This window comes from Euleptes europaea, chromosome 17, assembly GCF_029931775.1.
Source record: "Euleptes europaea isolate rEulEur1 chromosome 17, rEulEur1.hap1, whole genome shotgun sequence".
Classification (NCBI taxonomy): Eukaryota; Metazoa; Chordata; class Lepidosauria; order Squamata; family Sphaerodactylidae; genus Euleptes; species Euleptes europaea.
This window is the reverse complement of record NC_079328.1, coordinates 29,483,277-29,497,525: the sequence shown is the minus strand read 5'-3', so window position 1 is coordinate 29,497,525 and position 14,249 is coordinate 29,483,277. Positions and strand designations below refer to the sequence as shown.

At 43.8% G+C, this 14,249-nt stretch overlaps 1 protein-coding gene across 1 annotated transcript; it reads left to right on the top strand.

The window, feature by feature from the left end:
* Window positions 1–524: 524 nt before the first annotated feature.
* On the top strand, window positions 525–10,797 carry ATMIN (ATM interactor). The gene is made up of 4 exons (XM_056862656.1): window positions 525–699; window positions 5,488–5,613; window positions 8,040–8,239; window positions 8,979–10,797. The coding sequence occupies exons 1-4, from the start codon at window positions 667–669 to the stop codon at window positions 10,780–10,782; spliced, it is 2,163 nt and encodes a 720-aa protein (XP_056718634.1). The 5' UTR covers window positions 525–666; the 3' UTR covers window positions 10,783–10,797.
* Window positions 10,798–14,249: the final 3,452 nt, after the last annotated feature.

Below are 14,249 nucleotides of genomic sequence, written 5' to 3'. Positions count from 1 at the left end.
CCCTTTTCTACTACTAGAAAATACTGTTAGTCTTTAAGGTGCTACTGGACTCTTGCCCTTTTCTACTACTGCAGACAGACTAACACAGCGACCCACTGTGAATTACCTCCCTCACAGGGTTGTTGTCTGGATAAAAATGGAGAAGAGGCGAACAAGGGAAGGCGCTTTGGGTCTCCACGAAGGGAAGAAGGAGGGAACCATAAAGGAGGTAAATAAATAACATGTAGCATCCCTCATATAACTCCTTCCTTCCCCTTCTCTTCCCATTCAACCAAAGGCGACCCGCCTTCCCGAAAGCACGTGGGGGCGGGGCCAGGCTCGGAGGGGGCGCGGCTCGAGGCCGCCCCGGTCACGCGGCCCTCGCGGATACGCAGAGGAGCCGTCATGAATATTCATGAGCCAGCCCTCGCCGGAAGTGCCCGGCCGCTCGGCGCGGGGAGGGTGGCGGCGGGCAACATGGCGGCCGCCGCCGCTCCTCAGGGGCCCGCCGGCCTGGCCTTGGGGCGTCCCCCGCGCCCGGCCCCCCGCGCCGCGGGCGAGCGGCCGGCCAGCCCGTGGGAGCTGGTGAGGCCTTCGGTGACGGAGCTGTCGCGGGCCGTCCGGAGCAACATCCTGTGCACCGTGCCGGGCTGCGGCAAGGTGCTGCCCAACCCGCCGGCGCTGAGCATGCACCTCAGCAAGGCCCACCGCGTGCAGCAGGTAAGGCCGCGGCCACGCCCCCCTCGCCCCCAGTCACAGCTGCTTCTCTCTTTTTTTATTTTTTTATTTTTATAATTGAAGGGATACAAAAAGGGGAAAAAAGGGGAAGGATAAACCGTTTGATACACAAAAAACAATATAGCAGTTTCAATTGGGAGATAAACTCAAGTCGAATACAGTAACATATAACCAGCCTAAATACTGACCAAATGCAGTACAATATATCTAAAAAAGTGATTATAAAAATGTAAAAATCATTCAAACTATGAAACTGTTACACATTAAAAGTATATAGTATGAAGCGTATAGAAGCCCAGAAATTACCTAGCAAATAGTTGAAACATATTAAATAAAGCATCGCCTGTTATTCATTTTCGTGCTGGTCAGTATGTGTCATTCTTTATTTCGTTCTTTCTTTTGTTTCATTCATTTGTACCCGCCTTTCCCCTAGGGTTGCCAACCTCCAGGTACTCAGTACAGGAGCGAAGAACATTTGCAAACAAGGTGCAGTTTTTATATAAGCTACTGAGGTTCAAAATATTGTCGAAGGCTTTCACGGTCAGAGTTCATTGGTTCTTGTGGGTTATCCGGGCTGCGCGACCGTGGTCTTGGTATTTTCTTTCCTGGCATTACGCCCGCAGCTGTGGCAGGCATCTTCAGAGGAGTAACCCTGAAGGACAGTGGCTCTCAGTGTCAAGGGTGTCGGAAGAGTAATATATAGTCAGAAAGGGGTTGGGTTTGAGCTGAATCATTGTCCTGCAAAAAAGTGTCAAAGGTAATGTGCTAGTCATTGTCCTGTAAGTATCAAGATAATGTGCTAATGAGGGTGTGGTATGTTAATATGGAACCAATGTATCCTGAAGTGATCGTTAATGTGTGAAATCCAAAGCTAATCTGCATGGCTATTGTGGACTGTAGTCTTTGGTACTGAGGTTCCTATAAACCACTGGTTCCCAACCGGGGGTCCGCGGACCCCCAGGGGTCCGCGAGAACTAAATTAAGGTCCACGAAACAAAGTTATAAACCCATAATAAATTAATATTTTCAATTAAAAGTTCTCTATTATAAAATATATATATTCAAATATTGTTCTAACTTTATTGTTTAACTAACAGTTATGATTAAAGTTTATTTTCAAATTCTAGAATTTTATTTTAAACCTTGGGGTCCCTGCACCGAACAAAAAAGTCCTAATGGTCCCTGGTCAAAAAAAGGTTGGGAACCACTGCTATAAACATACAGTGTACAAATACAAGTAACCACGCTGTAACCAACACACAGTATGTACAAAATATACAACGAAGGAGCAAAAAATCTTTCAAAGGTCTCGGCAGAGTACCAAGTATGTATAAGTTCCAAGTTCAATTTTCAGATGAATAAGAAGCCGCAATCTTCAATAGGATACGGCCGTTTCAGATTGACAATAGTGTAGAATCCTCCTTCAGTCCTTCAGAGAATTGCTTCAAAAGAGTGTATAGTCGTACACATTCGTTTTCATATCCCACATAGGGTAAGTATAAATCAGGTTACTATAAGACGTCCAAAAGGTACTTCACATCATGCAGCATTTGCACATTGTATGTTTATAGGAATCTCAGTAGCTTATATAAAAATTGCACCTTGTTTGTAAATGTTTTTCGCTCCTATACTGTTTTCCTAACCTTTGGTATTAGTATAGAGGTACCTGTTTCTCCCCCAACCTACAGGTACTGGCTGGAGATCTCCAGCCGACATAAATCAGTTCACCTGGAGAAAATGGCCGCTTTGGCAATTGGACTCTATGGCATTGAAGTCCCTCCCCTCTCTGAACTCCGCCCTCCTCAGGCTCCGCCCCCAAAAATCTCCAGGTATTTCCCAACCCGTAGCTGGCAACCCTACTTTCCCCCCCATTGAGGCCACAAAGTGGCTTACGTCGTTCTCCTCTCCTCCGCTGATTCGGGAGGGTGGTTGGCTGATTTCTCTAGATCCATGTAAAAAAAAAATTCAACGTAGATTTGGTAAACCTTCGACAGTGGGCCTGTAGCTAATTTGGCCAGAATAAGTAGTTTTAAAAATCACTTTACCCTTCTTACAACGAGAACCTAACACGCATGAATTGAAAACAAATTACTAGTTAAAACTTCAAAGTAATGTGCTTAAGCATGTTGTTAGCTCTGAGGTCAGAGGAATTATCAGGATTAAATTGCTTGTATGAAAACCAGCTTTCTAGTGTCATTTCTATCTCATTTTCCGCAGCTGAGTTTTTTATGTGGCCTTAAAACTCGCTGCCATGGGGTATACTTAGTTGTATTCATATTTCAGCTGCACCGTTGGGTTATATTATTGAATACTGTGATCTTAAACCCAATATATAGAATGCAATTTTGAGAAAAGGCATTAAATGTGTTGACTGGAGGGAGATGAAACGCGATCGCTCTCCTACGCTTTCTGTGCTGCTTGCCTGTTCGTAACTCCTTATCTACTGATGAAATCAGGCAGAGCTGGAAACTTGAAGCAGCTGGTACTTAGAAATTTGAAACAAATACTTCATACTGGCATCTGCTTCTTTCAAAGATGCTTATATCCAGGAACTAGAGACTTCCCCCTGGTTCTTAATGCTATATATCCCTTGCTATTGTGTGTGTAAGGAGGGGTGTATGTTAAGAGCTGTCTTAGCTCCTGCTAGAATCACAGCATCTTTGGGACCAAATCTTTGGATTTTCCAGGTTGGAATCCAGGTTGTTTTCTCTCTTTCCCCACACCCTTCTGTAAGAGAAGTAAACCACTGCTAGGGAAGATGACAGAAATTAGAGAGGAGGTGTTGGGTTGGGCATTGATGTTGAAACTTAACTTTTTCCCACAGTTATAATAAAGGCTTTCCCAGGTTGGAATGTCTAATCCAGTTTTTCTTTTTAAATTTGTTTATTATAAATATACAAATGTTACAAGCATGAACATTGCACAAAACTGACTAACAACTTTGGAATTCATTAAATTACTTTTATACTGAATTCCAGATGAGTAATAATAATATCTGGCATTGATGTTGAAACATCTTCCGACACTTGAAATAAAGGCTTTGGCAGGTTGGAATGTCTAATCCAGTTTTCTTTTCTTTTAAAAAATTGAATATAAATACATACATTTTACAAACATGAACATTGCAAAACTGACTAACAACTTCAGAATTCATTAAATTAATTCTATACTGAATTCCAGATGAGTAATAATAATGTCCATCATTGACGTTAAGAAATTTCCCCACCCTTGTAATAAATGCTTTGATAGGATGGAATGTCTAATCCAGCTTTTCAAGGGGGCTTGGATGAAAGCTTTTGGGAGCCTCCGTGTACAAAAACACAACCTTAAAACTGCACCCATCCAATCAGAATCCTGCACCAAGAAAAACCGGATTCAGCCCCCTGTATTTGTAGAATGATGTGTTTGTGTTGCAAGCTTGACTACTTACCAGTTTATAATACTAATGCAAGCCATGGGGTGAAGCAAAGGGTTTGGGGGGGCACTGCAAAGCCCTGCTCCCAAACTGACTCTGTTTAGATTTCAGGGGTCTCTCGTACACTTTGAAGCAGATCGGCAGCCATAAGGGATATAAACTTGCTGCTATAAATAAATAAATAAAAGCTGAGATTCTCAGGGAGTTTCATGTATGAAGACATGAAGCTGCCTTATACTGAATCAGACCCTTGGTCCATCAAAGTCAGTGTTGTCTACTCAGACCAGCAGCGGCTCTCCAGGGTCTCAGGCAGAGGTCTTTCACATCACCTACTTGCCTAGTCCCTTTAACTGGAGAAGCTGGGGGGGGGATTGAACGTGGGACCTTCTGCATGCCAAGCAGATGCTCTACCACTGAGCCACAGCCCCTCCCCAATGTGCTGTGCTTTTTCTGTCCTGGTACAGAATCCAACATGGGCACACAGGCCTGCTCAAAGTGATAGGATTAGATTTTGTTTATGGCATTTTAGCCCATTTTTCTCCTCTCCGTGTGAACAAAGTGGCTTACAAAGTGAGAAGAACTCCGATCACATTACATAAATACTTATACACACGTTGCTTACCCAGAAGCCCCAACAACTAGTCTACCTGCCATCAATAGATTAGTCTCTAATTCACATTTCAGCTTTAAAAATCAGCATACTTCTGCTTCCCTTTTCCAGTGTGGTGAAGGTTCTTTTAAATGATTCAGCAGAGGAGGGACAGTCTTACCCAAGCATTCACTCCTAGTGCTTCACTGATCACTTGGACCAAGAAACCTTACCAGCTCAATAATAGTAAAAGTTTCCAAGGGTAGCCATGTTGTTCTTTAGTAGAACAGCTAGATTCAAGTCCAGTGGGATGTTGGAGAGCAACATGGCTACTCTCGAAAACTTTTACTGTTGAACTGGTAAGAAGTTGTTTCTTGGTCCATGCGTAGGTTGTGCAAAGCAGGTAATCAGTGAAGCAGTAGGAATTTCCATAGGTTTAGTCCTTACTAAATGTACTGTTACTTCTTTTCTTTGAAATACTTGGTTCTGAAAGTCTCATTATTCAACATCATTTACTTTTTAAAAAAAAACACCTATTCACTCTGTGAATTAGCAGTTCCATCTCAAGTGATCTAGTATATTGGGGAAGAATCTTCAAAAAAAAATCTTTATCTGTAGGAAATTATTGAAACTTTCCTAGTGGAATGGATCTGACCTCGAGTATCAAGGCAGGAGAATGCTGAAGAGGTGCTTTGTATTTCAAATAGTTCTAAGAACATAAAACTCCAAATATTTGCATCCTCTTAATAATAATTTGCTGCTTCAGGACGGAAAAATAAATCCTGCAACAAGGAAAGACTTGAAAGCACGACAGAAGTACTACTGCTGTCCTATTGAGGGCTGTCCTAGAGGACCAGGAAGGCCTTTTTCACAATTCTCTCTCGTAAGGCAGGTATGTATCTTAAGAACATCACAACTTAATATAAGTGAATTCCTAATATTTTAACATAATTTATAGGTTTATTTCTCTGAGACTCAAAGCAGACACGTCACACAGAATAACCTTTTTCAGAAGATCCATGTATTTTTAACAGTTCAAACATTTCTGAATAATGGTACGTGTTTACATCCATAACATGCTCAGAGCAAAGATGTACTTTACTGGCATTATAATCTGTATTTATTTAGATGTAATCCCCTACTTTCCCATTATTTCTTTATTTTAGAAAGTATGTATGCTGCCTCTCCAGACCTGCTCGAGGCAGCTCACAGTTCATACAGTTCCGAGCAATAAAAAACAACAATCAATAAGAACAAATAAAAGCACTGCCAATAAGAGCAAGCCGGAGTATAGAAGCACTTAAGACAGAGCAGTCTAAAACGTTGTTGATGAAACTGTCTGAGGTGGCCATAAAACAGCTTAAAAAGGTGGAGCCCCTTCTTTAAAAGCCAGGGCAAAGAGCAGTTTTTGGGCCTGACACCTAACAGAGTAAGGTAAGCACCAGACAAGCCTCAAGGGGTGGGGAGGGCATTCCAGAGATGAGGTGCTTTGAAAGGTCATGAAAAGTACAGAGAAGTTTGAACAGAGTTTCTTTTCTGTCTCACATGTAGCTCTCCTATGCTGGAACAAAACCCTGACTCCAGGAAAACGTGCCAGAGGGCCTGGCCTGCTGGTACATCTTTGGTAGCTTTTGAGCAAGCCCTCCCTGGAAGTATCCAGGAGCAGAGCAGAGCCCCACATTTTTTATTTACGAAAATTATATTGGGCATTTCTGCCCTCCAAGGGCCAGCAAGGTGGTTAACTAATTAAAGCATACATAATGGAAAAAAAACTTCATTAAAACGAGAACAGAGCTAAAATGTCTACAAAGACATCTCTGCAAAGATGATGCTTTAATTAATCAAGCAGGTGGAGGGAGAGTCAGGAATGCTCCTTCTAAGCAGTTCTTCCCGCAAATGGCTGGTTTGATGGCAGAATCACAGTTGGTGGTTTCTTGATGGAATTGCCTTCCTCCCTCGCTGATGCCAACGGCAGTTCTGCAGGTTATTAAAATCAAGCAGATAGTTTTCCAACGTACCATTTCTGTAATCGCTTTCTGGAGGGTGTGTAAGCATCATAGTGATAAAAATGCTTCTTTTCTAGCCAGACTGAATGTACAGAGCAATTATTAGGTTTCAAGTCATTTAGATCAACAGAAGTACTTCAGTAACTAGGAAGGAAAACAAGGAACAGTATGTTGGTTTTTGACTCTGGATTTTTAAAAAAAAATCCAAAATTGCTTGGACTTACCCTTTGGGGGGGGATTCTTTTTCAGAAAAGAGTGTGTAAAATCTATAATGGTGTGAACTAATTTTTCATTATTGCATAGCGGGGTCCTCAACATGGTGCCTGTGGACACTTTTTCTGGTGCCTTCCATGTTTTTAGGAAGTAGGTGGGGCCAGGTAGGGCTTTTCGCACAGCAGGGCTTCTGATTGACTGTTGGAGATTTGATTGGCTGTGCAGATTTTTTTTAAAGTTGCTTTGGCAGCAGCTGCCACCACGGCACAAGGACCTGCACTGTGTGACTGAGGTTAAGCTGTGGCAATCATTTTGTGGCCTGCTCCACCTCCTGCTGCAGCCATTTTTCAGTAGCCATTTTTGCTGCTGCGCCCACCATGCCATGTCAGAGTTCCAAATACGCCCACAGGCTCAAAAAGGTTGGGGACCCCTGGCGTATAGCAACAGGTGACTGTCTGAACTTCCAAACAATCTTTAAAAACAAGCCAGTTGAACCACACTGAATTTTTAAATTCTATTTTCGTGACTTCTGTGTTTAGGCAGAAAACTCCCAGATCCCCCCTCACACATTTCCAGTGGGCTGTTTAGAAATTACTAAAACTTGCAGAAACGTTTACATGTTGAGGGTATGTTTATAGGAGTGGACTGTGTCTTCCCCCCCCCCCCCAGGTAGCACCTACCTGTGAAGATGATGATGTGCCAGCAAACCAGGGGGGAAGGGGGACTTGGCCAGACATGCTTAGAGCAAGCCACATCAGAGCATCACTAGCAGTGCCTCATGGATTCACTTTGGGATCAGCTGGTGGCTGTACAAGTCTTGGAGGCAGTGACTGGCACCAGCCATGCTTGTTGCCTTCTCCAGCACTGCCGGCCCCAGCTGTGCTGCCAGTGCCTCAGTTGCTTGGGCAGAGACCTGGTCCTGGGTGCCAAGCGTCATGACTTGATGTGCTGCTGCTGTTGGCATAAATGCCAGGGGGTTGCCTTCCCATGGCAAATTTAATAGTGCCCTTGTTTTAAAGACCCAAGCTAGAATGTGATCTTGAGAACATTGTCCCCATGGTGCCCTGTTGACTCGTTTGACCTCTTTTGAACGTTTCAGCACTTCATGAAAATGCATGCTGAAAAGAAGCATAAATGTGATAAATGTAGCAATTCCTATGGCACCATATGGGATTTGAAGCGGCACATCGAGGACTGTGGCAAGACCTTCCAGTGTACCTGTGGATGCCCCTATGCCAGCAGGACAGCGCTGTTGTCTCATATTTATCGAACTCAGCACGAGATCCCTGTCGAACACAGGTAATGTCTGTATTTTCGTAATGGAATGAACTGAAAGTTGAACTGCTCTGTGTGCACTCTTATTTTCACTTTTCATTTGGTGTTTTCAGAGTCTGTCAGCTTTCACGAGTCACCGCCACTGATAGCTCCGCCTCTTTCCTTCTACTTTATCCTAACTTTTCCACTGAAAGTCAGCAGGGATTTTCTTAGGCTTTGAACAACCAAAGATCTATTGCTGAATATGCTGTCACAAGCAAAACTTACTGTTCTTTGGACAGCTGGCAATTCAGGGAGCTACTTGTTGCATTTCTCCCCTCCCCACAAGTGCTTAGGACAGTGGGTTGGATCCTGCTAGCACCAGGTATGCGGTGGTGGAAATCATGGGACCTGCGAGAACAAAAGCCATGTGGGACAGGGGCCATAATGAAGAGGGAAACTGAGCACATTTTAGCAACAAAAAAAAGCTGGTTAGATCTGACACAATGGTGTTATGAATATTGAAGTCTGCATTTAGACTGTGGTACTGCAAAATATGCTGTGCTTAAAACTTGCTGAACTATTTTCAGGGTGACTTAAAAAAAATTAGTAGTCACGGCTCACAGTTCAGCTGTAGCAGCTACCAATTTTTGGAAAACCACTTTCTTTGCCCAGGAGTGAACTCAAGGGTGCCTTTGGTTGAATATTGCCCTAATTAAAATTATAACTGTTCAGATTTTTCTACAGATATCTGCTTTGAATGCAATATGTTTAATATTTACAGGGATCCACCGAGTAAGAAAAGGAAAATGGAAATGGCAGCATCCAGTCATCAGCTGGGAGAGAAAGCAAAAGAAAGCTCTGGCGGCGCAGTCAGCAGATGTACCAGCACTCAAGACTTGGAGACATCGGAGATTAAACTGGCAGCTTCTTTAGAAGATGCCACCCTTTCCTGTACCGCTAAGCAAACACAGGCACAGCCAAAAAACGCACCAAAGCTGCTTCTACCGAAGCCCAAAGTAGCTTTGGTTAAACTTCCTGTAATGCAGTTTACTCACTTGCCCATATTCCTATCAGCACCAGACTCTTCCGTGAAACCTGTTGTAGTTGCTGTGGACGACAAAGGGTCTGTTATGAGCACTGTTCACTTAATGCCACTGCCTGTCGGGATTGTGCTACCAGCAATGGAGGCTGAGGCGCTTGCATTTAAAGACGCGTCACCCCTTTCCAAAACCAAAAGCTCCCTCAGCTTTGAGCCGGTCAGCACAGGTATCCAAGTCAATTTGGGAAAAGCCACGTCAAATAATACAGTGCAGGGTCTGGAGGCCGTATGTTACAAGAACGGGATCTGTTCCACCAACGTCCAGACGGACCTGTCCTATATTTCGCAGAACTTTGCACCCTCTGCATCCTGGGCTCCTGATTCCTCCGTGTCCTCTTGTTCTCAAACAGATCTGACATTCAGCTCACAAGTTCTGCTGCCCATTAGCGTTCAGACGCAGACTCTGTTGCCTGGTTCAAAGCTGACCTCATCCATCGCTGCTCAGACGGATGCTTTTGCCCAGGCGTGCTTTCAGCCATGTGGAATTTCGAGAGAGACTCAGACCAGCAGGTCACAGAAAGGGATCGATGAAAGAGTACAAATGGATCAGGCTGTGATGTGCAATGACATTTTTGATGACGTTACGGCATCGTTTGATTCATCCCCAGTGGTCCTGTCGGGCAGCAACTTGATCACAAGTGGACTGGATCAGAATTTGCTACAAAGAGGAAACTGCAAGTCTTTGAGTCGGGACACAAAACCAGAGATGGTGATCAACTTCAACACACAAGTTACGACTGACAACCAAACCCAGACGATGGAGTTATTGAGTGACCTTGAAACTATTTTTTCAGGTAACTCCGCAGAGCAGGCACTGGATAACCACGGTCTTCTGACAGATGCTAACCCTCATGCTGACCCACCCCTGCCTTCTGGCCCTACCCAGAATGCAACAATAGATTTTGACATTGAGGATTTCTTCACTGCCTCCAATATCCAAACGCAGACGGAGGAGGCCGAATTTGGTAACCTGACCTCTGAGCCCGTCTTGGAATCACTGGATATTGAAACCCAGACAGACTTATTTTCCGATAACGCAGTGCCGCCGTATAACTGCAGAGGTAATGCTAACTTTTTAGGCTTGGAGATGTTTGACACGCAGACCCAGACAGACTTAAACTTCTTCTTGGACAGCCCCCATCTGCCTTTGGGCAGCATCCTGAAGCAGTCCGCCTTCTCCATGAGCACAGACTCGTCTGACACTGAGACACAGACAGAAATGCAGTTTCCAGAGAGGACTGCCTTAAGCCAAATGGTGGAGAGCAAAGTGCAGCTGAACAGCGCCGAGACCCAGACGATGGACAGCTGCTTTGAAACCTTCGGCAGCTTATTCCTTACCAGCAATGAAACTCAGACTGCCATGGATGACTTCTTGCTGGCTGACTTGGCCTGGAATACAATGGAGTCACAGTTCAGCTCGGTAGAAACCCAGACTTGTGCAAAACTGTGCTCTTTGTTTCAGGATTCCGATAAGGCCAGCCAGTGAGTGCTGTTTTCATGAAAACAGAACATTCCCGGAGGATTTAAGTCGTTTGGGGGAGGAGAAACTGACCAGTCGGCTGCACTGAATGTAATGGACATCATGGGGTTGGTTTACAAACCTTGTCACATGGTATAAGGTGCTTTAGATGCTGTGTGTATGTGTAACTGGTATGGTCCTGTTTGCATATTTTCACTGTGATATATCTGTATGTTTGAGCACTTCAGAACTGAAGATAGGTGCCTGCCTTTTGCTAAGGTGAGGGTTTAGGGAGAGGGTGGTGTGTATTTAACTTAAAGTTCCTAACTGATAGCCTTCACTCATGTCCTTTGAACTGATACTTGAAGTATATAGAGTCTTTGACCAGAAACAGGCTTTTTAAAATCATTGCTCTCATATCCAAAAGCCTGAGCATGTAAACCTTTTCCCACCTTTATTCCAGGGTTGGTTCACCGTCGGAGAGGGTTGCATCATGATTGTACCCAGCACTTTCTACTGATTAACTCTCAAGCACGTTGCTTGCTAAACCATGCGCCTGTGCCCCTCAGGCATGCTGCAGCATGCTGGACGCATTCTTAAAGCACAGCCAACATTAACTGAGTTATTATCTGGCTTGTGATAAGCTTGTGTGGAAGCCCAGGCCTCCTTCTGCTGACTGCATGTGGGAGAACAGCGGAATCTCAAAGTTGCCGTAGTGCAGAGTATTCTGCTTTGTCGTTGCTCCTGTAACCTAGACAGAAGGGAGAGGGGGAAGCATCTGAACATTTTTTGCTGGATGCCATGTACTTTTGACAAGCAGAAAACTTTGAATGCACTGGATCCGAAACAAAAACATGTACCCTGACGACTGCTGTCCAACAGTTACTTTGGAGTTTCAGACATAAGGCTAATAACTGGGGAAAAATAAAGATACTGTTCGCTCCGAGCAAGATCACTCAGTAGCTTTCCGACCAGCTGATATAGCTGGTTTATCAGAGTACCTGATGAGTTGTATACAACCTCAGCCCTAAAAACAATCCTAGTTGCTGCTTGATGTACAGTTGTAGTAAATAAAATGTCTGGATTTGCTGCTATAGGTTCCAAAATCTAAAAACTAAAGTCTCTTGGCTCAATCTTTTGCCAACCCTGCATTTCCCAAACAATTTCCCCTTCAAATATTCTCCTCCACCCTTTACCTAACAATCCCTCTACACAATCTACAAGTGTTAGCAACTGCTCAATGTTCTGCAATTGGCTTTTTTTTAATTGAAGGAGAATAATAATCTGCAGAAGATACTTCAGTTAATTGTGCTTAGGGCTTTTTCTCCCAATTTTGTTTTTAAGCAGGACTGCATATCTGTTTTCCAGACTTCCTTAAAAGCACTGTTGGAAGGAGACCCGTTAGCCAGGCCTTGTATCTTAGTTACCGAGCACATTACGCAGTTACTTCAGTCTGAGTGGCTTTTTTGTTGTTGTTGTTAAGGCACACCATTCTTCAGGATTTCACTCCAGGATGCCCTGGTTTTCAGCTTGTAGTGCTAAAAGGTGGATGAGAAGTAGTTCTGAAGCAGGCACCGACATTGGTGAGGTTTCTGCATTCAGCATGCCCGCTGTTTTGACTGAAGGGCATTCAGCAGTGTTAGGGTATATTGGTGTACCTCCATGAACAGAAGCAAGGGGGGTCCCAAGCTGTAGCTGTACATTTGGGCCTAGCCAACACATGTGGCAAGATAAAACGCTAGAATTCTGAGGCAGCCGAGTCGACTGTACCAATGCAAGCTGTCAGCGATCATCTTTCAAAAATATTTTTCTGCATTTGTACATCTCTGGAAGTTGGAAGGGGAAAAAACTGGCAAAACATAAGGAATCGTTGGGGCTAGTATCTTTCTTGCTGAATTCCTACTTCATTACTGTCTGGGAGCTTTGGTACTAGAGCAGTCAAAACCAGCATGTGCAGCCACCAGTGGTACAGTCTTTTCTGTCACTTCAGAGTTTTACCGCTTCATTTATCCGCGCGCGTAGGCCAGGCTTCAGCAACCTGTCACGATACACTAAGAGAACGCCCGGTCCCACTGGAACATGGTACGATCTTTTTTATCCCAGTGACACACAGTTGGTGATGAAATATAAAATTTTGAGAAGTTTTGAGACCGTGGTGGAAAGAGAACCGTGTTTTTTCCAGGGAAAGTTAACTTGGGGGAATTAAAATATATGTAACGAGCGGGGACCTGCAAGAAATTTGGGGGGGGGATACTGGTGGCAACAACACCCTGTTTGTTCATTTGCGTCCCCCACCTGCTGCTCTGCCCACCTACCTGACTCTGTTGGGGGGGAGTGCAGCAATTCTTGCTTCTCCTCCTCTCCTGCTTGCCCATCAGAGGGAGTGTGGCAGCAGCTCCTATTTCTCTCCACCCACCTGCAATGGGGGGGGGGCGCCACTGTTCCTTTTATTTGACTGGCCAGCTGACTGAGTGGGCTCCGCCTTCTCCTTGTCCCCCACCTATCTTCCTGACTCGCACAGTGAGATTTCAGTATTTTTGTTAAAATGCTAATTTGGGGGGGTTAATTTTTTTAATTTTTCTGCAAATCTGGGGGTTCTCAGTGCATGTAGAAAAATACCTCCTATCTGTTCCTGGTCCTATTCTCTGGATCTATTGATCTGCATGAGGGTATAGATAGGATGCTTATTAACCCTGAACATTGTAAATGCTTTAACAAAACAAAATGCATATAACTTAGCATATAAAATTGTGCTATTTGGCATTTATATATCTCTATATATATAATCCAAATGTGAAATTTAAAGGTGTTAATACCTTCATTTTTCTGTAAGCAAAACAATATACCCAACACCAAAGAGCTGCAAACTACAGCACACTGTGCCACCTTAGCAGTTTTGCCAGCTGAGAGGTTAACAAAAAAATAACAGGTTTTGTAGTGGACAAAATATTTGAACAATCTTATATTGCCACAACAGGACTAGCAGCGTATCTGGATTATAGAATTACTTTACAACATTGAAAACACTCTTCAGTTAATTTATTACATGCATTTTATATCATTGTAGAGAAAATTAGTCTCATTTAAACGCATTCTTGAAGATACGTTGCACATGCCCACTATCTTAGGGTAAGCCATAGTTCAGTGGTAGAACTTCTAATTTACATTCAGAAGGTCACAGGTTCAGTTTTGTCTTATTGTTGTGAGCTTTCTCAAGCATGTCTGGACAGGTGGCACACAAATTTTCTAAATAAATCCCTTGCATCAGTAGTTAAAACAGACAGAGGGTGTTGTGAAAGACCTCTCCCTGAGACCTTGGAGAACTGTCACCACTCAGTAGACCAGATTTACCTTGATAGGAGATGTGGTACTTTATTTGCTTCATTTGTGCCTTGTCTTTCTTCCCAATGGGGGACCCAGAGCACCTTACATTGTTCTCTTCCATTTTATCCTCACTACAACCCTGAAAGTGTATGACTGGCCCAATGTCACCC